The 21,996-nt window shown below is 38.5% G+C and overlaps 1 protein-coding gene across 1 annotated transcript in view; it reads right to left on the minus strand.

The window, feature by feature from the left end:
- Nucleotides 1-6,690: 6,690 nt before the first annotated feature.
- The window catches only part of PTPRC (protein tyrosine phosphatase receptor type C), a 59,661-nt gene continuing 44,355 nt past the window's right edge, over nt 6,691-21,996 (minus strand). The window contains exons 12-30 of the mRNA XM_071749810.1: nt 21,400-21,460; nt 20,536-20,644; nt 19,763-19,794; nt 18,454-18,569; nt 17,775-17,865; nt 17,602-17,678; nt 17,336-17,372; nt 16,781-16,878; nt 15,741-15,866; nt 14,169-14,326; nt 13,538-13,673; nt 12,700-12,849; nt 12,181-12,271; nt 11,702-11,838; nt 10,551-10,685; nt 10,111-10,233; nt 9,493-9,668; nt 8,748-8,883; nt 6,691-7,971 (exon numbers count right to left, since the gene is read on the minus strand). Coding sequence (XP_071605911.1) covers nt 7,699-7,971; nt 8,748-8,883; nt 9,493-9,668; nt 10,111-10,233; nt 10,551-10,685; nt 11,702-11,838; nt 12,181-12,271; nt 12,700-12,849; nt 13,538-13,673; nt 14,169-14,326; nt 15,741-15,866; nt 16,781-16,878; nt 17,336-17,372; nt 17,602-17,678; nt 17,775-17,865; nt 18,454-18,569; nt 19,763-19,794; nt 20,536-20,644; nt 21,400-21,460 — 2,262 coding nt within the window. The 3' untranslated portion in view covers nt 6,691-7,698. The remainder of the gene's footprint in view (nt 7,972-8,747; nt 8,884-9,492; nt 9,669-10,110; nt 10,234-10,550; nt 10,686-11,701; nt 11,839-12,180; nt 12,272-12,699; nt 12,850-13,537; nt 13,674-14,168; nt 14,327-15,740; nt 15,867-16,780; nt 16,879-17,335; nt 17,373-17,601; nt 17,679-17,774; nt 17,866-18,453; nt 18,570-19,762; nt 19,795-20,535; nt 20,645-21,399; nt 21,461-21,996) is intronic.

Here is a 21,996-nt window from a genome sequence, read left to right on the forward strand (position 1 = left end):
AGGTCCTAGAGAAGGTCCAAAGGAGGGCAACCAGGCTGGTGAAAGGACTTGAGCACAGATCCTATGAAGAGAGGCTGAGGGAGCTGGGGCTGTTCAGCCTGAAGAAGAGGTGGCTCAGGGGAGACCTCATCACTCTCTACAACTCCCTGAAAGGAGGTTGGAGCCAGGGGGGGGTTGGTCTCTTTTCCCAGACGACTTTCAACAAGACAAGAGGGCACAAGAGGTCTCAAGTTGTGCTGGGGGAGGTTTAGGTTAGATATTAGAAAGAATTTCTTTACAGAGAGGGTGATCAAGCATTGGAATGGGCTGCCCAGGGAAGTAGTGGACTCTCCGTCCCTGGAGATATTTAAAAAGAGACTGGATGTGGCACTCAGTGCCATGGTCTGGTAACTGCAGCAATAGTGGATCAAGGGTTGGACTTGATGATTTCTGAGGTCCCTTTCAACCCAGCCAATTCTATGATTCTATGATATAATGGGATCAAGAACCTTCTCCTTTTTCTCTGGGCACAGGTGAGAAGAAAAGGAGGACTTACTGGTATCCCAGTTCTCTCCATTGTTAAAAAAAGAGTGAGACAACTCTGCTCAACAGCAGTCTTACAGCAAATTATGTAGCTTTGTCCTTCAACAAGAAACCAGAAAATGAGATGTGGTACTGGTTCACATGTTTCTGTGCAGCAGTGCTCAGTTCATGACTTCAAGTATTACCAAATTAAGAATTCAAAATCAGACAGATTTTAAACTCTGACTCTCACAAATCACTGTGAGTAAGTTGTTCCTGCAAGCTGGAAATGTTGAGAGCAAGATATCTGGTTTTCTTTCCAGACTTTTCTAAGATGAACTATCAGAATAAAACTCAGCTGACCAGATAACAGAATTCTGCACTTAGGGTGCAGAAGATGCATGTGTAGCTCACAGAGCAGAAATAGGCCTTGAATGAAAATACACATGAGCATCCTGCCTCTTAACTCTGCACAGATCATCATAAGCTAATAACTTTATCAATAGTTTCAATTTCTAGTCCAAATATTCAGTTGGCACTCAGCCTGTGGCATTGATTTTACAAGGGTCAGTGGTTTTCCTATTATCTGAACTTGTAAGGTCTAAAATACCAGCACACTTCAGAAATAATAAAGCAGAGCCCATGGGCTCATGCACTGTGACATGGTGAGAGGCTGTGCTGACATCTCCTCTCTCACCAACGTGGCACGAGCTCTTCAGGAGTCAGTGAATCAGTCTCCCACTAATGCCATGCACTGCCAAGCATTAACCTCCACAATGGCTTTGTGGAAATTATAATTTCTTAGTAGCCACTGATGCCAGCACAGATTTATTCTGTGACAAGGGGAGCACTCTGTACGCGTGGTCTCCTATACCTCACCTGTAATTTTATTTTTTTTTTTTTTTGCAAAATCATTTTTGAAAATCACTCTTAAAAAGCTCATCAGCCACACAATCCAACATTCTCAGTGCTGCATTGCCCCACAGCAAAAGTTAGCACAAGCCCACCACACCAACTCTGCTTCTCCTATCTTTCTTTTTATAAACCAAGCAGCTTCCAAACCATCAACTCATGGATTTCTGGTTGGGAATGTCATCTGCACACATTCACACACACACACACACAAACACTCTCTCCCTTTGAACTGCTGTTTGGTGTTGGACAGACACAAGCTCTGCAGTGCTGTATGAACAAATGTCATCTTCATTACCTCAGAGGGCTCCACAGCACTGGAAGGAAGCTGAATGCACCAAGCAGACCAAAAGGCATCTGAAGAGTTTCAGCACAGCCTGGTGGGTAAGATCTGAAAATGCACCTGGTCCATCCCAAGGCCTCTGCGGGGATTGATGTGTGTGAGCTCTCAGTCTCAGCTGACTGCCAGGCAAAGTCAGGCTGTCCTGAGAATCAAAAATCTCCAGAACCAAAAATTGGATACTGAGTGCTAAAACTGGTCCAAAATAAACTTCCTTTTTCTTTTTTCCTCTGTTAGACAGTTGCACTTATTATTACATTAGTATTGCCAGCCATGGTGGTGTGCAGCTGTGGGATTTGAGACAACCCAGCTGTAAATAGTTACATGTCTGATCCTCAGAAAAATTTTCATTATGTTAATTTCAAAACTTCAGTAACATGCATTGCTGGTGCTGAAAATCCTGAGTTTAAGGAATTATATTAAATAAAATCCTTTCACTAAGGTTAAAACAATGAGACCTATATTTTACAATTATTTGTACTAAGTAGCCTTCCTAAATAATTTCTTTGTCCCTAGAAAGGAGACGTTCTAATAGAAACCTGCTCAGTACTTTTGTATTCATCATCTTCATTTCATTTGCATTGAAAAGATGGACTTCTAAAGCTTTTGTATAAAACTTTATTTCTAAGTTGCTGGACCTTTAAAATTACTGGATTTTGTTTTTCTTCCAAAGACTTGTGGTTTTTCTGAAGCAGGGTTGATGCATATAAAAATGTGTTGTATTCTGCGACTGAAATTTCCCTTTTCTTTGGTTTTTCCTAGTCCAAAACACAGCACACTGGTTCTTGGCAAACATTTACTTTAGGTATGGAAAAATAGCTGTGGTACAGCTGTGCAGAGCCCCCAGGGAATTTCTGATACTGTTTTAGAGGCAATCTGGAGAATGTACAATGTCAAAAAACCTGGGCCTTTACAAAAGCAAGATGCCTTGTCAAAGAGATAAGCGTTGCTACCGGAGCATTTTTCTGAGAAATGTAAAATAAAGGATATCATTTCCAGCTTAATGAGACACCTGTCTCTAGCCACTCTCCTTTCTCACTTTCTTTGCCATCTCTCACAAATTGCTCATAATGTCAGTCTTTTACTTCCCAGCTCCCAGCTTCAGCACTGCCTCCTGTCACAGGCTCACTACCTGGCTCTGTTTGTGTCTCTCTTACAAGATTTAACTCAGGTTTCCTGTTCTGCAGCAAAGCTCAAACCCAAGGTTTGCTCCACTCCTCAGGCACCATGCCCCTGCCCCAGGTGATGTCCCAAGGGCAGCAGCAAGAGGTAGGGCAGGGGTAGGAGGGGACCCTCCCATCCTGGTCCAGCTCCTGGGGCTCCTGAGTGTGGCCACCACCAGCTCCCTCCCAGCAGATCAGTTCAGTTCTATCATGATATGCACTGTGTGCATCTCTGGAAAAGATTTTCATATAACTCTTCATTACAGAGCATAAGAAACATTTAAAAATCTAAATGGAGGCAAAGGCACAGGCCATTCCACTGCAGCTCCCTGACCAAGCAGAATCTGGTGGAGGATTTCTTTTCTACCTCATCTTCACTCAGAGGACACTGCTAGCACAGCACTGCCAGCTTTCCAAACCCACCTCTCAACCAGCTTCCTACTCTGGGAGAAATCCAATGTCTCAAGTTACAGAAGCCCATGATGAGTCTTGTTTGTTGCTTAGAGTCCTCTCCCAGGTGAGCTGTTGTTTAGTTATTTTTATCCTGGACTTACACTTTTGGACAACAGCTCTTACCTTAGAATCATAGAATTGGCTGGGTTGGAAGGGACCTCAGAGATCACCAAGTCCGACCCTTGATCCACTCCCGCTGCAGTTCCCAGCCCATGGCACTGAGTGTCACATCCAGGCTCTTTTTAAGTATCTCCAGGGACGGAGAATCCACCACTTCCCTGGGCAGCCCCTTCCAATGCTTGATCACCCTCTCTGTAAAGAAATTCTTTCTAATGTCCAACCTAAACCTCCCCTGGCACAACTTGAGACCTCTTGTGCCCTCTTGTCTTGCTGAGAGTTGCCTGGGAAAAGAGACCAACCCCCCCCTGGCTCCAACCTCCTTTCAGGGAGTTGTAGAGAGTGATGAGGTCTCCCCTGAGCCTCCTCTTCTCCAGGCTGAACACCCCCAGCTCCCTCAGCCTTACCTCACAGGACTTGTGCTGGAGTCCCTTCACCAGCCCAGTTGCCCTCCTTTGGACCTGCTCCAGGACCTCAATCTCCTTCCTGAACTGAGGGGCCCAGAACTGGACACAGGACTCGAGGTGTGGCCTCACCAGTGCTGAGTACAGGGGCAGAATCACTTCCTTGGACCTGCTGGCCACGCTGTTCCTGACACAGGCCAGGATGCCATTGGCCTTCTTGGCCACCTGGGCACACTGCTGGCTCATGTTCAGCTTCCTGTCAATCCAGACTCCCAGGTCCCTCTCTGTCTGGCTGCTCTCAGCCACTCTGTGCCCAGCCTGGAGCTCCCCATGGGGTTGTTGTGGCCAAAGTGCAGGACCCGGCACTTGGCCTTGTTGAACCTCATCCCATTGGAATCAGCCCAACTCTCCAGTCTGTCCAGGTCCCTCTGCAGAGCCCTCCTGCCTTCCAGCTGATCCACACTCCCCCCCCAGCTTAGTGTCATCTGCAAACTTGCTGATGATGGACTCAATCCCCTCATTTAAATCGTCAATAAAGATATTAAATAGAACTGGGCCCAACACTGATCCCTAGGGGACACCACTAGTGACCGGCCGCCAACTGGATGCAGCACCGTTCAGCACCACTCTCTGGGCCCGGCCCTCCAGCCAGTTCCTAACCCAGCACAGGGTGCCCCTGTCCAAGCTGTGGGCTGACAGCTTTTTCAGGAGAATGCCTTCAAAGATGGAGATGGTGTCAAAGGCCTTGCTGAAGTCCAGGTAGACCACATCCACAGCCTTCCCCTCATCCACCAGGCGGGTCACCTGATCATAAAATGAGATCAGGTTGGTCAGACAGGACCTGCCCTTCCTAAACCCGTGCTGGCTGGGTCTGATCCCTTGCCCATCCTGCAGGTGCTGTGTGATTACACTGAGGATGATCTGTTCCATAACCCTGCCAGGCACTGAGGTCAGGCTGACGGGCCTGTAGTTTTCCGGGTTCTCCTTCTGGCCCTTTTTGTGGATTGGCGTGACATTCGCCAACTTCCAGTCATGGGGGATGTCCCCAGTGAGCCAGGACTGTTGGTAGATGATAGAGAGAGGCTTGGCAAGCTCTTCTGCCAGCTCTCTCATCACCCTTGGGTGGATCCCATCTGCCTCTACCTTGAGGCAGAGGTTAGTGGGTTTTGTGCAGCTGAGCTCTACTTGAGAAAATAAACATTTTGCATCTTAGTTTGCCTGTTTCTCAGCTTTGCTGAAATGTTGGTCTTGCCTTAACAAAGCCAGAGGAATTTCTCAGCAGAGTTTATTTTATTAGCTTGGGCTTTGTGCCTCACCTGTAATGTGCTTCACTCTGTTCCTAAGCCTACAAGAGAATAAGCCAAGTAAATAAGGAGCATCCAGAAAAATAACCTTCTTCCACAAGCTCTGTGTCACCACCTTGTGGATTTTTGAAATTCAGCTGACAATAGGGAAGGGCAAAAAATACATTTCTGGTACATAGAGTTCCTAGAAGCAGTCAGAACTTGTAAGCCTTATTAAGATTGGTTACCTCAACAGTCAAAGTAGGATTTAATGAGATTTAATAGTATAGAATGTTATTTAATCTGAAAATAATCAAAAGCAAAGAGCTTAGTTTATTCTCTTGTGCCTATAAGGAACTTTGCTCCTAAAGTGCTTTGCACTAGGCACATAAGGGCAATGTTATTGTAAGGCTCTCTTTCTCTATTAGGCCAATAATGAGGACATACATGGTTCACAATTTTTCTTTCAAAATACATACAGCAATGAAGTGTTAACTTAACTTGCTTTTTTTTTTTTTTTTTTTTTTTAAACCAATATGCAGTCAAAAAACCATAGAAATCCTTCTAGAAAACAATTTAAGAAAAATAAAATCCTCCAGAATTTTTACAGCCCAGGTGCTGCAGGGGCATAAAAAGCTACAGAAGCATTTTTCAAGGCACTGAAATGTATGAACACCCTCAAATTTACACAAAATTAAAACTTGTGCCTACTTTTTTGTTTAGAAAACATTTTCAGTTATTCCTAAAAGTGTGACTAGTGTCTGTCTCTCCTTCCTTGAAATATATTGCTGCATTGACCTCTCGATTTTATTACCTGAAATAGCTGGAGAGGCTTCTCACTGGCCAAATCTTAGAAGAAATTAATTGTTCTCTGTGATCCAATAAGCACCAGTGAGTCAGTCTGCATCCGAGCCACTTTATCCTTTCAATCTTCAAAGTTGTGCTAAATTTGCATTTTTGACACGTTCCTCTGAAAATAGCCAACAGGGTTGTTTTTTTTTCAGATTATCTTCACATTTAGTCTCATGAGCTTTTTTTCCACAGGTGACACCCTCAGCTTTGCCAGTTTATCACCTACAACAATTTCAGCTGAAAAGGCAGTGCAGCTGACAGGCAGGGAACGTCTGAGCTGGTAGCTGTGAACAAAATACTTTATGTAGCATAACAGCAAAATTAAATTACATTCTAAACAAGTGTGGCTCTGTTTACCTGGCTCTCTTAAGAATTTTCAGTTCTTTGTATGGAGAGATGAGGAATATGCATTGATAAACTATGAATCCACTGAGCGACTGTTCCTTTAATGACATCAAGGAAAACAAAAATGAAGTTTCCATTCTCTATAATGAGAGGATCGTGACACTTACCTGGGTTCACACAGAGTTTAAGAATTAAATGGTGTGTTTTCCTGCTGAGAATTGTAAATTTTGTCCATGTATGGGATAGAACAAGAGTCTGTGCATTTGGAAGAAAATTATCAGTTTGCAGATTCCAGTAGGACAAAATAGTTTCCACCCTGCCAACAATTAATTATCTATTTTATTTGTTCTAAAAACAGCAGGCAAAAATGGAGCAAGAAATAATACAAATCTCAGAACTGTAACATACAGAACCTCACGATTAAAAAAAATTAAAATCCTATACCAATTGGAATCTATAAGGTTTGGAGGAAAAGCATCTAAATATTTTCCAATTCTGAAAACAGGTTGGATGCATTCATGGAAGGAGTCCCTTTAAATAACAGTAAGTATAAGAAACAGGTGAGCAAGCATGCAGTATTTTAAGCTCTACGAGTTGACTGAATGTTTTTTCTATCAGAAACTGTTGCCATCATTCAAATGCCAATCTCTCAACTCTTCTTCGGGTCTAACACTGAAATCACAGTTTATCATGTGTAGGGCAACAAGGACACCTTGAGGCAAGTCAGAAAAATGCACAAAATTCCATCGGCATTGATATGGGAGGACTTCCACATCCTCTGTAAGTCTGATTTCCTTGGAACTGCAACACAATGTAAATTATAAGATCTCACAGCTGTTTGGCAAAGTCCACAAGTTCCACATACAATTATTAAAACAGTGAACATCAGCACTCCTGAAATGCTAGAATATGTGCTTACCAGTTATGTTAATGTACTTGCTAATAGTTTTGAAGACAAACCTGCATTGTCAACACACTAATCCTGTTGTTCTGAGTTGCTTTTCTCTTTGTTACAGAAGTAAAAAAATTTCCTTGCCAGTGCTCAGCATAGCATTACACTGTACATATTTTTAAAATATAAAAATAGTGAAAAGGTTTCTGAAGAAGTATTAAATGCAAATCTACACAAAATTTTAACTGTCACAGTTTTTCGTCACTTTCTACAAGTTTCAAATGCTCCTTTAACTTTGTACCTTTGAAAAATTGATATAACAGTAAAGGTTTTCCAGAAAAAAAAGATAGGAGGAGGAGGAAATATTGTACTTCTTAATTTGTTGAAGACTTTCTTGCACATGAAAAAAAACTTTTTTTTTTTTTCAGGATAGCATCTAAGTTAGAACTGGATTTGTAGGCCCATTTGTAGAGCTTTCTGTTCCCCTCATGCTGTCTGCAGCCTTAGAATCATCACATACTTCAGAAATCTCTTTTTTGTCTGCTGTTGATGGGCTAAGATCAATAGTGATCAAATCATCTTCCTTATCTGTTTTTTCTACTTCACTACAAAGCTGAACTTTATCTTGTTGGTGGCTGTTTTTCTTTATTTGTCCATTCTGTGCAGGGTAGGTACTGGCAATGGTGTCATACAGAAATTGGTAATGTTCCTGAAATATAAAGAGAAGTTTGGGTGAATGGAATGCTCAGATCCAAAGAATAAACTCATTTTTTCTCTGGTTTTTTGTTTTTTAGTTTAATTTCAGAAATACAAGATGTATAACAAGACTGCATATGAAACAGCTTCCAGAGTTCTTGGCATGCAGTGTTGCTTCTACAATTTCTTCTGATTTTGTGTGTATGTAATGTCTCTGTAGCTGTTCCAAGTTGTATCACTCAATACCCTCTTGGTTCACAAGGTACAAAAAATGTAGTTTTTTAGAGTTCCTAAGCTGTAAACAGTAAATATTGTAAGGAATCCAGGAAAGTCATCTAATAACCTGCCCCATATTGATACCACCTCCTTGGTAGTAAATGCCTGGAGACACAATTTCTATGGAGTGATATAAACAAAACAAGTTGATGGCTGCTAGCCTGTGAAATGGAGTTAGCTTCCTAACTCTGGAGAAGTTAGGACTGTGCACATACATCCTTGAAGAAGCTAAAGAAACATCCATTTATGTCACTTTTAATTTTATAATATTCACCCTTCCACAAAGCTGTCATAGAACTGCAGCTCTGGACATCTCACCAAGAATGAAGGAGTTGGTGAGATGTCCAGAGCTGCAGTTCTATGACAGCTTCCCAAGTACTGATGAGTGGCTGTGAATGTCCTGATTAGAATTAACGTTCTCAGTGCAGAAAAGATGTGTAAGGTGAAGAGGATATTAGTGGCCATGATAAGTAATTTCATAATGTTATCTGGTAATTGATAAGATTTACTTACAAAGGTGGAGACCATTCCCAGCCTGCTGCGCCGAAGAGCTTTTACTACTTGGAAAACATCTACTACTTTTTCTATTTCTGCACTTTCCAAGAGGGTCATTAAAGCACAAAATACACCAGTCTGCTGTGATCCATCACTAGAAGATAATGTAAAATGTACATGTAAATTTAAAATGTAAAATCAGCATGTTCTCTGACTAAACATTAGATTAATTTCAAAGTCCACATAATACATTACATTTCCAAAACATTTTATAGTGGACTGAAACTGTTACAGTTAAGAATATCTGTTGGAAAGACATGAGGCAGTTTACCTGGAGGATCTCATGGGGTGTCTTATGGGGTAAGAGAGAAATCAAAAGCTTCAGCCTTACAGTCTCAATGACTGTTAGCAGGATTATCCCCTGGTTTAGATGGTGTGCAAAGCTATTCCTGGAAGTGCTCCTAAGAAAGTGAGCTTATGTGCTGGACTGAGAGACAAACCCAAAAGCTCTGCTGCAAGTGCCAGGCAAGAGCATTTCCCTCTGACCACCTGCTCCAAGACCACACTTGCCAAAGAGTGCTCACTTTTCAGCACTACAATCAAAAAGGACAAGCTTGAGCAATTCAAGGAATCTTCTAGGGAGGGCTGAGCCTCCAGACACATGGAAAGATTTATAAGAAAAGGTAGGCACCCCAAAATTGTTGTCACTATGTATATCCAAAGCTTTGAGCTTGGTTAAGTTATATGCTGAATTCAGACTCACTGGCAGTGGACGACAAGAGGGACACTGCGGATGCTCTTGTCCTCAGTGAATGGTCTGTCTGGGAGTTTTTGTTTCAGGTGGAGAACCATGCTGACTAAATCTTTGGGATTTTCTGGAACATCAAAGCCACTCCATTTATGATACTGATACTGATACACTTTCTGTGTTTCTTTTGTCTGAAAAACAGCAGTGGAGATGTAGTCAATGTTCAGGTCAAAATAAAGTTTCACATAGTATAAATATTGCAGCTGACTTACAAAAGAATAATTATATTCCTGAGGACTGCATGGTGATGTGAGTTCTACCTCATGAACATGATGTGAGTTCTACCTCTACCTGAGAGCTCTGCTCAAAGTATGAAAGACAGCTGAACTTCTGTGGCTCCACTACCACCATCTCAGCAATTCACTAAATAGAAAATCTGAGCTAATTTTCAGCCTTTATCATGTTTAGCTACTGGTCTGGAAGAGAAAAATACATAAATAATTTTTTTAAAGCAGAAGGTTAGGTGCAGAGGGAACTGGCAGGGAACAGTGAGAACTTCACTTTCTTTAAGCTAAGTTTGTAGGAGGAAACAAATATAAAACTTCTTTTTGGCACTTGCAAAGAAACTTTTACCTTCAGATGTGTAACATCAAATGCTCGTGTGGTGTAGCTAGGGCAAGAATTGACATCTGTCATTTGAACTTCTATGACATCATATGTTTGTTTTTCTTCTCCCCAGTACTGTGCACAGAGTTCCTAAAATGGGTCATAGTACAAGTCAGTGCTCACCATTCAAACTTCCAATTATTTTATCTTCCACAGATTGTCCTTACAGAATGCATTGACTTTAACAGAGTAGGAGTGGTTTTTTTTAATATATCATCATAGATGCTTCCCTCAAAAATTAATTCAAATGTAAATAAAGAAGGTAAATAATAGAACAAATTACACTGGAAATCCAAATTCCTCATCCTATGAAACACATTTCACTGGAGGAAGGGAATGAGAGAGTGCAGTGCTTTCTTTTTATATAGAGGACCCTTAATGTGTCAGTATGAAGCCAATGCCCTCACCCGATCTCCTTCTTTCAGCTCTGTCAGCATAACAATGACTTTGACTTTTCTTTGGAAAACCATTTGCCAGAAGTCAGAGATGGTCTCCTGCAGTGGTGCCTGTGTTGCAATCATGGCTTTTGGACCCCAGTAACCCTATAAAAGAAAGTTTTTAGTTTTTATTTTCTTAAATTTGTTTGTGATCATCAAGCACTTCTACTCATAGCATTTAAATGCCCACTGAAATAATGAACTCTTTTATTTATAGGGAAAATATGCCTATTGCAGGAGGCCCTGGTCTTACAGGAATTCCATGAGCCAAATGACATGAAACTCAGACCTCCTAACAACAGCATCACTTCCAAACTGACAGCAAGGTATATTCATGATGCAGTGGGTGAGACCTCACCCAGATGTTTTCTGCAAAACATTTTTTTAAGGGTAAACCATTTAATTTTACACAACTTTTTAATCTGACCACTAAGAAACTGAGTTTATACCACACAACTTGGTGCACCCATTAGTTCCTACTGAGGTACTCAAAAACAGAAGATACATTTATACTGAATAAATATCCTAACCGTGTAGCCTTTTAAAGGAATCTTATAAATCAAATTTAGCTAGTTATTCCATTAAATCAGTTACTTCCTTAGAGACCAGTAACTGCTCTCCTTCTTTGGAAGGTATATAAGATATCAAAAACTGATGACCTCAATTTTCACTGGTAAAGTTTTGTATATCTGAATAACTTTACTCACTTTTCACTAAAAAGTGAAAATATCAACATGGATCAACTTGTGGGCAGATGCCCACTAATAAAAATAGATGATATCATGAGGGCAGTCCAAAATCTATTAATTTTAAAAATAACACACAAACACACATATGCAAAACAGAAATATTTCTATGTTCATCCTCACTATTTGAGATTGCACAGCCTAATCCCATGTAATGGGTATAAGATTCATCTTACTACTGTAGCAAAATTTAGAACATTTTGAAGATTAAAACAGTAAGTGGATTTCCCAGTTGGCTGACAGATCTTTCTACCCCATTCGGGTAAATCTTACTCTATTTGTGTTGTGTAGTCAGTAAGACAATAAGAGCTCAACTAGAATATAACTTTAGCTGAAAGCTTGTGAAATACCTAAATTGGTCTTCAAAATACATACTGGTATGAAGGAAGCATTGATGTACTTGCTGGATTCTTCAGAGTCACTGTCCTCATCTGAGGAAGCATCTGAATCATGTTGTTGCTTCTCCTTAATGCTTTCATCTTCATGTCTGATGGGCACTCGATTAAAGTCATCTGCAGGAAACGAAGTGTCACTGTCAGACCACAGTGCTGCTCAGGTGCAGCATTACAAGGGGTTTGTCCCAGCAAGTGTAGGGGGAAAAATAGGACAGTGCTTTCACAACAGACTGCAGAGCAAAGGCCCCTTTATTCAAATCAATGTTCCCTGTTATTCACATTTAAAAAAAAAAAAATTCTCTTCTTTTTTTAAACACTGTGAAAAGTTTCTAATTTTACAGTGTTGAGAAAATTAATCAACCAAATACATTTCAATTAGATAAATTACTGTCCTCATTTCATCAAAATGTAGTATGTTTTTTTACAGAAGATAACAAGTAAAAAATGAAAAAGACTCACATGGAATTATGTTGGCATTCCTATTTTTACTTTTATTTTCCTCACGATTCCCAGTGTTCTGTGTCCGCCATCCCTTATAGGAAGGTAATCTCTAGAGAAAGAGGATGTTTGGTATTGTGCTTGATTAAAAGGATTCCTAGGATCATTACCCCTTCTGGGCACCCACACCCATTTTTCATTTACCAGTGCCTCACTTCTTACTTCAATTCTTTAAACTTTGGCTACATCTGGACTATGGTTTTAAAATGCCTGCTATACAGGCACAGGAAATCATGCACAGCCACACTCAAATAATTGTTCTGTGTGACCCATCTTCATTAAAAATATTGACATCTAAAGCAGAGATAAAATTTCATTACTTTACAGATTTTTCATGAAGATTAAAGAAACATTTTTCCATGCCAGATAAATAAAATAGCACAGAAGTGATCTATTATGCATGGTATCTCTGCCTCTGGACTATTGGTACTTTCTAATGTAAGTGGGAGGTAAGGGCACAAGAATTCAATGATTATTTACCTGAAACTCTGCCTCCAGCAGGGAAGGATCACTTGGAGGATCTCTTCTTTTCAGATTGTTAAGATAGGAATGCAGTTCTGAGAGACTGACCTCTGTTTCTCCATACTGATTGTATTCCACTAGTGCTTGATGGATAAGGATGTACTGTGACTGGTGTTTCCCATTTGAAGGATTTAAAAATGAAGTTATTGAAGATTAACAAAATATATACCACTTCTAAAAAACCCTTGTAAGAAACTATTACTCCTGTGCTGTGATTAGTATTAAGAACACTGAGCATTAACCTTAAGTAAGCATTATAAACAAGTATTAAAAATCCAAGTGGCTTCCAAACCAGACATTTTGGAGCACATTTAGTGTTTTGGATGAAAAACTTCTGCAAATAAATGTAGTGCCATCCAAGAAATATGCGACTGAGATTTGAAAAATCTGCAAAATTCTTAAATAATTTAAAAGCATGCATTGCATCAGCCCATAAGTTTGGTTTTACACCCAGTTCTACTGAAAATCCAATGTAGACAGAGTTTTTAGATTTCAAAGACTAGGTTTGACTATGCAGGCTTGATTTTGCATTTGTAAATTGTATGCCAAAAGCTGCATTATCAAATCATTATCAAATCTTGGCTCCTTTTTTGAAGCCTCAACTTTAAAAGTTGAAGTTTTGAAAACTAAAAACTGTGTTGGAAGTTTTTTTTCTCTAAATATCCTTCAGAGCAATATTTACTATCAGCAGCTTCAGCTGAACCGTAGCAGTACCCAGGACTGAGCAGCACATTTCTGAGAAACCCTGATGAAACCACAGCAAAGGAGAATAGTGGCAGAAGTTTTGGTGAGATACCTCTACTTGCACCATGAGGCAGCGCTGCCGCCGTAGCTTCACAACGTAGCCATAAACGTCCACTCTGCCTTCTGCATCCAAGCCCTCCAGCATGGCATCAATTCCTATGTATGTCCCAGTACGCCCAACACCAGCACTGCAAAGCACAAAGGGGTTTGGTTACCAGCAGGGAATGGCATCTCCCAGTCCCACTCTGAGAGGGGAGCAGCCAGGGAGAAAATAAAAGTGAAAATCCTTCACTAACGATGAGATACAAAGTGTCCGAAAACAGTTCTTGATGTAAATTAATTGATACACAAGCAATATTGAGTTTGCATTTTAAAGATCTTTTAGTAACACTAAGGAAATGCTGACAAATGTGGTGCTTACAGCCAGAGTAGCCCTGCATTTATCTGTCTACTTTTCAAAAAATGTCTGAGGATGCTTTTCAAAAAGTAACTTCAGATTTAAGCAATCAGAATATCCTTCAGAAAGCAGGACTCCTTGTGCATCTTTGTCTGCCTCACTCTCAGGTAGTCAAGTCACAAAATTTGAGATGAAATAAATACCTTTGCCAGCTCCCTTTTCTGAACAGCTTCATTTTATGCTCATTTATCACTAACACAATTTTTCAAAATCAATATATATTTACCTGCAATGAACCACTATTGGGCCACTAAAAAAGTTGCTGAGAGCTTTAACTCTGCGTCGGAGTTTGAGAAGGAGGTGTGGATCCTCAGGGACTCCGTGGTCAGGCCAGCTTGTGAACTGAATGTGAGTGATTTCTCTTCCAGCTGTCCTTTCTCTTCCCTAGATAAAAGTGAAGTGTGGGGTTTTCTACACTCACAGACACAAAGCCAAAATCAAGTTGAGGTATACAAAGCAGAAGAAAAACAAAGGCATCAGTCAGGTGCTGAAACAGAAAATTTGAATGGTGTGCTCTAACATTGCCATCCCAATGGTCTCTCAGGTTATGACATCTGTCATGTTCCACTTTAATTAAAAATACCCATGAATCAGGAACACACAATTACTACCACAGAGGACAAGGTTTAGTAGAGCAATCTCCAACAGTCAGCCTCTAAATTCTTACTCAAAGTGAATTATCTATTTGTGACAGTTATTCATGCAGTTATTTGCTACTGTTTCAGCAATTATTTACCACCATTCCACCAGAACTGCAGAAGTCCCCATCTTCTCACCAGGGACCACTCTTGAGTTCCCCAACCAGTATCAGTTTTATTAATGTGATGTCAGCCTAACAGAGAGCAGAGAACTCTAAAAGTATCAGCTGTCAATCTTCAGCAGTCCCTTATTTCCAGTGTCAGATTGTTCTAGTCACAGAGCTGTGTCTTTGCAAATAATTAATTCCTAACATACTGATACTTTCCCTGTCTTGACCTTAAGTTACAACTTTCTTTTAATCAGATCACTTCCTGAGTAAACTTCAGAGCAACAGGAAACAGCAGAACAGGAATTTCCAGCTGTAACTATGGATCAAGGTGCTTGAGTATTTTGCTGAAAAATTCTCAGATTTACTTTTTGAATCTTGGCTGAATTAATTTATCTAGGACTTAGAATCTGTTTACCCCTACTGAAATATTTTGGCAAAGGGCCTGAGAGGAACATTTCACATTAGATGGCAAAGTTTGTTCTCAAATACACAGAGAGCAACTGATATGATTTCAGCTGTATAAAAGAGATCAATTTACCAGCTTTAATGATTCCACATGTAACCAACTAGTAATTTGAAAACATTTATGTTTACAAAGGCACTTGAGATTACCAGAATTTGTAACTGTTCCCCTGTACAGTTAGCACAAGGACTCACAAGGTGCTCTGAGTCACAATGATTATACTTGCAGAAGGTTATACTGGGCTACATATAAACTAGGTAAATTTCTGTGTTTAAGAACAACCTAAGTATCTAAGGAAATCAGACTATATTAACTTTTCCATACTTAATAGCATGTTAAAAGTTTCCTTTTAAATACAGATTTTGGCATACCAAGGAAAATACCTTGTTACAATGAAAAATACATCTAACTCATTTCTTCTAAGGAATGGCACCAACATCTGAGAAGTTTTCTCTTAAACTGCTGTTGCAGAGCATCTTCCATTGATAGGCTGACTCTTGTTCCCTTAAAAGGATCTCTCAATGATACCTTTGGACTCCAGCCAGACACCCCACTTCATTAAGTCTTACACTTTTGAAGCAGCTTACGTGTGAGATGTGTAGTTTCTGAATGACATAGTCTGGACACGTTTTACTTTCATTGATCTTCACAACTATGTCCCCATATGTTGCAGATCCATTCTCCATTGATGGCCAGTACTGGGCACATTTGTTCTACAAAGATACGAAATTAGGTAAGCAGCACAACAGCAAAGTAGCAGAGACCTGAGAGCTATAAGAAAATCTGATTTAAAATAGACAATTCAGAATAGTTCTTCCAACTTCTCACAAGTCTTGGTCTCTCCTGAAAATGCTGTCACTGCTTAGGATATCAGTGCTAAATAGTTCCAAATATCCAACAATTCAGGTCTCTGACCTGAGGTTTATGTCCATGGAATTTAACTTGGAACATGAAGTGGGGCAAAATCTCATACGCCAGTTGAAAAAGAGAACAGCTACTGCTGCTGTTCCCTAAAGGCTGTAGAAAACTTTGCAACCACTTCTATAGCTTCTTCAGGGGGGGATTATTGCTCCTGCCTACCTATAACATCAGCTTGGGGATGCTATAAATCTGCACACTGCTGACCTTCTCATTTTTAAAATCAGTTAAAACAGCAGTTCTCCTTCTTTCTTCTGTACTTGGAATAAGGAACACAGACCAAACCTTCTAAAGGACCAAACCTTCCAGTTAAAGGAAGGAAAAAGACAACAGATTAAAAATATTCTGTCTGGGGTTAACTGAGGGCATTTCCAGGACATAAGAAGACAACAGACAGGAGTAAAATACAAACCATAACTTTTGTGACAGATCTGTGAGGAGCTAGAGTTCTGCTTTGAGCTTTTTTTCTGTATTTGTTAGCAGCAATTAGTAAGGTCTCTGCTGCTTACAGCTGTGACTGGAAGGCAACATAAGGCAACACTTTTTTTACTTGCTTTCCAGCATAGTTTCTGCCACAGTTAGGGAACAGCAAAGAATGAAAATAAAATAGTAAGAGGAAAATGTAATTCACCACAGCAGAGCAACTCAATCCGTTTTTAGAAAAGAAGGATGGGAAGAAGGTTGGGATGAAGGGAGGGATGTTTCTCACCCTCTTCCCTTCCTCACAACGAGTCACCATAACAATAACTGTTGCCTTCTGTTCCCAGATCATTCTCCAGAAATCATCAGTGGTTTCATCCTTGGGCCCTAGCAGGAGACATTTTGAGGGAGTTTCTCAAAGACTGCAGTAGCATGAGCTTCTTGACCTGCTCAGCCATGCAGTCTGAAAAGCTAAGCAGAGATAAAGCAAGTAACAGCCACACACTTGATTTCATTATAACTGCTTCATTATAATGGCTACAACATTTAAAAATACATCTATATATATATATATATATATATCAGATATATCTTTTGCACATAGCTGTGAAATCTGAAAACTTTAGATGTAAAATTATACATCATGAGAGAACTGTCTTTGAAGTACAATTTATTCAGGTCAACAAAATTCACTAAGCAAAAATTATTGGCAAATTTTTGTATTACGTTTCAATTAAATTTCAAAATTTTAGATTTTCATTTTTTTTTTAAACATACTAATACTTTTTACTACCCTTTAAAAAAAAATGGACTAATAAAGACAATATACCAGGGTTAAAATTACCTTGTGCAGCAATGTATTTTCTTGGTTCTTTGAAGCCCTATAAAAAGAACAATGAAAGCAACTTTCAGAAAGAAAGCATGAAAAATTTAAAAGATTTTCAACTTTAAAAGTAAATTTAATATGCAACAGTCCAATAGCACCAAATAAATTACAGAGATGGAAAGAACTCAAATGGAAATCTTTTAAAGGTATGTAATTCATTAAATAGACAGACTAGAGAATTTCTTCAATCACACCTAAGCTTTTTTAAAGTATAAGTCACTCACATCAATATAACTTGCATTGATGTAATCTGATCCTAGGTCCCCTGGGATCTCTGAGAGCTCAACACGATTATGATCATCTGTTTAAAAAATTTAAAACAAAGGAACTGTATTATCTCAAAGCACCAAGAAAACACATATTTATAAAGCATGCAAAAATCATAAGAGATACTCACATGGAAGGATATCAATGTAACGATTTTTGTTCTGATTATGGCTTTTTTTGGCCTCCTTTATTGAAAATTTAGTGAAAACTCTAGGAATACTCTGTAAAACACAATGTTGGGTTGTTTTTTTGGGTTTTGTTTTGTTAGTTTGTTTTTAATTAGGTAAGCAGATATTTAAAATAGCTTCTAGTTAAATGCAGAATAAATGTGGTACTGCTGAGTCGGAAAGATAACATTCTAGTTCATATGATGCTTTTCATATGATATTTCATCTATTTCTTATATCTAAAATAAGTGGATTTCTTTTCCCTTAATACAACTAATATTTATATCCACAACTATGGGGTATTTATATCTCCATGGCTATGCAGTAAGAAGAGTATTTAAAAATGCATTAAAAGGTACTTTAGAATTGTAAGCATTTAAACCCTGTATTTAGTAATTTTGCTGAACAAAACCTTCCCTGAAAAGAAAAAGAAAAAAAATTATCTTATGATGAGATGATGAGGAGAGCTTGGTAGCAAAATTGACTGAAACCCATTTGACATTAGGTGAAAATTAATTCAATTTTCTAGATTATTTTTTTAATTATTTATAATCAGTGCGTACACTTCAAACATTCTCTTGAACAGAGTTTTTCCAGCCACCAGGTTAAAAACCTGTGGTATATTTTGAGACAAAGACAAACCTGAAATTCATCCAAGAAAAGTCTCCCTTCATCAGCAATCTTCCTCTTGTACGTGTCCAGCAATTGCTCTGAGGGTATGGGGTCTATGTTCAGCAGTTGCCTGTCATCATCTTTAACTGTGTAAATACATTCAACAGTTATCATGACTGACTTTGAAAATGTCAATGTTTCAGTAAATATGGTTCTTGAATTATCAGACAAAGTAACAAAAGGACAAACCCATTTATTTTTACTAAGCATGTTTTTAAAAATCACAGTGTTGCCTGGGCCAGATGTGAGCAAACAGGCCTTGGGAATGACAGAATTTGTTCAGCTCTGCTACCTGACTGGAGTCACCTCAGGAAGGGGCCACATCCAGGGACGTGGCAATTAACAACACTTTTGTACAAAGTGGTAATTGTCACATGCAGGTCAGCAACAGCCCCAACACCAACACTAAATACTCAGCCTTGCCCTCCAATTTTGATTGATTCTTGTCAGTGGTAAAATGGATTATTGTGCAAACAGCCTACAAATGTAATTGTCTACTTTTCTAAATTTTCTCCAACTTATTGTTGCAATAATCTATAATACCTTCTTTAATGATAAAGTTATGATTGGGAAAAGTTCTAAAATCTCTAACTAAGCTTTTACTATTTTTTCATTTATATTGAAAAGATTTTTTTTTTCACAATCGTATGCCTAAGGAAATGGTTTTGAGTATCAGCAAGGTAATAATTCCAACTTTATGTATGGCATTATTGTGAGCTTGAATGTCATAAATTATTTTTTTCTTGAAACTTTCTGGTATTGGCTAATTATGTCTTCTTCCATAAGCTTTGAAATCTTGTGCAAGAAGTTGCATATTATGTTCAGTTTCACTCTTTGGATTTGAAAGCCTTCAAAATTTTGCAGTAAAACCTGACATTCTTATGCTTAAATTCATGCTTTGAAAAAAAGTTGCACAGGAAGGGGACATTCCAATTAAAGCTGTATTTGACTTAGTAATTACTCTCAGGCTTAAGCATATCAGCTATTGCCTGGGATAACAAAATTTGGGTTGTAATTAAATAACAAATAGGAGTTTTTCAAACACTGACAACCAGTTCATTTAAGAACAAGTACTTCTGTGTATTTACTGAAGTGTTGCTTGGTTTTTTCCCCCCCCCTCCAAATATGTTATTTTGTTTATATTTCTAACCTATGTATTCAACCAGGAACATAAAAAAATCCAAAGGTGGCAGTAAAACACACGAGTCATTTTACTTCCATTTGCTAAATATATGAATAAATATAAAATAATATATATAAATAATATGAAGATATTCACCTGTAACAAGGTTCACGCCTTCAGAAGAATTGCTGTAAGAAGCAAAAACATCTGTAAAAGCTTTGACTGTAAATGAACATTTCTAATCATGAGTTAAATGCATTTTTGTATGTGAACATCAAGACTATTCATAAAGAGCAAATCACACTACAGGCCCTCAGAGTGGGGAAAGGATCCCAAACACTTCTGTGTAGGGCTCACAGGTCCTTGTTTCCCTGTTTCCCATCTTGTTTTCCACTCTGAGCACTACTGAGGGGCAGAGAGAAGGGAACCACATCAAAGAGCTTCACAGTATCACCTGCAGCAAACATAACTAATTTCTTCATTGGAGTGACTGCTCACCCCATCTTTGTTTCTCTTGCTAAAGAAGTGACCAAAAAAAATGACACATAGATAAAATATAGACAAATGAAGTTTAAATGCTAAGTAGCCAAGAACAAGACAGACTCTGGGCCTGCACAAGCAAAAAAACTGAGCATCTGACCACTGGCAGCTCCCTGTCCCCCCAGGGGGAAGAGCAGAGTGGGGAATGGGGTCCCCCAATTCTGCTATTTCATTGTATTTGCATTGCCAGACAAACCACCAATATCTGAGTGAGTTTCTTGTGAAAGTATTAAAATATAAAAGAGTGTCTTTTCCCAGTGTTAATTAAATACCAAACTTGTAACATATTTACACTAACTGTTGGGAAATCTTGTGAAAAAACAGAAATTTCCCCACCTCACACACTTTCAACCCATTATATAAGAAAGGGAGTAGAAAATGAAACTCACCTGAGCTTTTTTTTGTGAAGATCATAGATTTTGTACAGCACCAGTAGTAAAGAAATTGATGTCAAAATGATCAAGAACACCAAAAATATAATCAAGGCTTTAGAGTTATCTGGGAACAATAAAAAGAACACAATTGGTATTTCTTAATAGCATAATAATAGCATTTAAAATTAATTCAATTTTTTTCCTTTTTTTTTTCAGTAATCATCCTTGAACTGGGGTTAACCGATTCTTTTTGCCAAAAGAACTAAACAATTATTTTCAAATGCATAGTTCACATTTTTTATTCCAAAGTGCTAAAACATTTTAAACTCACAGAAAAGGAGAAAAAAATATTTCTTCATTATGAAAACATCCACTTAAACTCTCCATGTCCACAGGTCAAAATGCTACAACTCATTAACTGGTTTGGTATTACCATGGTTGTCTCCCACTCTCTTTGACCAGTGAAGCTCTCAGCTGCTTCTGATCTGGGAGTTGGGAATCCCTGACTCAGATGTTCAGCTCCTGAAATTCAGGATCTGAACATAGGAAAATAATCCTAAAATGAACACTTTTAATTAGAGAAAATAATTTCTAGTTGCATTCAACTATTTTCTGAAGTAACCATTGCTGTATAATAATTCTAAATGATGGTCTACTACTTGTCTGCATGATCTGCAACATTAATTAACTGATGAAGTTAATTAACTGATGTAAATTAATTAACTGATGAAGTTATTTTTTCAAATAGAGATAAACTATTGACTATAAGAACAGGTAGTTGGGATTTTTAATTAGGAGCAATTGTAACAGAATTCACAGTTTAGATTATCACTATAATGTGCTTGTCTAAAAGTAAAAATTGTGTATAGATTTACTTACATCTGGTTCTTATACTCCTCTTTACTGGCTGCCCCTGATATTCTCCATTATTCACTAAGATCTGTGTACAATGAGAGAAGATAATTGAGATGTTAAGAATTTCTGCATAGTTTTGTTTGTTTGTTTGTTTTTTTAAAGCAAAGCACAATGGATATTCAAAACTCCCATCTATTTTCAATGAATCAACCTCAATGACAGTAGGATCTGCTACTACTCTTTTTGTAGCCTATAGTTCATAGTTTATAGTGAAGCTCAGGTTTCCACCTAAGTTACAGCAAGATCTAAAATGTGTAAATAACCAGAGAAAAAGTTATTACAATAGAAGATACATTTTAAAACTTTTAAAACTATTTTTAAAATTATGGAACCCCCGAATTTCTCTCTATGTGGAATAGCACACAAAGCATTGCTTGACAGGCTAAGCAGATGTGTTTTATTTCTGAAGTAATAGCTACTTCTTTACATCTGTGGGCTACAGATCCATAGAATAACTCCTTTGCCACCATATTTGCCTTTTTCCCCAAAGTCAAGTATCATATGATTAAACAATGAATATACAACAATAATTTGTATTTTTAGTTTAGTAAGCCTACTTAC

Source organism: Heliangelus exortis, chromosome 8, assembly GCF_036169615.1.
Source record: "Heliangelus exortis chromosome 8, bHelExo1.hap1, whole genome shotgun sequence".
Taxonomy (NCBI): domain Eukaryota; kingdom Metazoa; phylum Chordata; class Aves; order Apodiformes; family Trochilidae; genus Heliangelus; species Heliangelus exortis.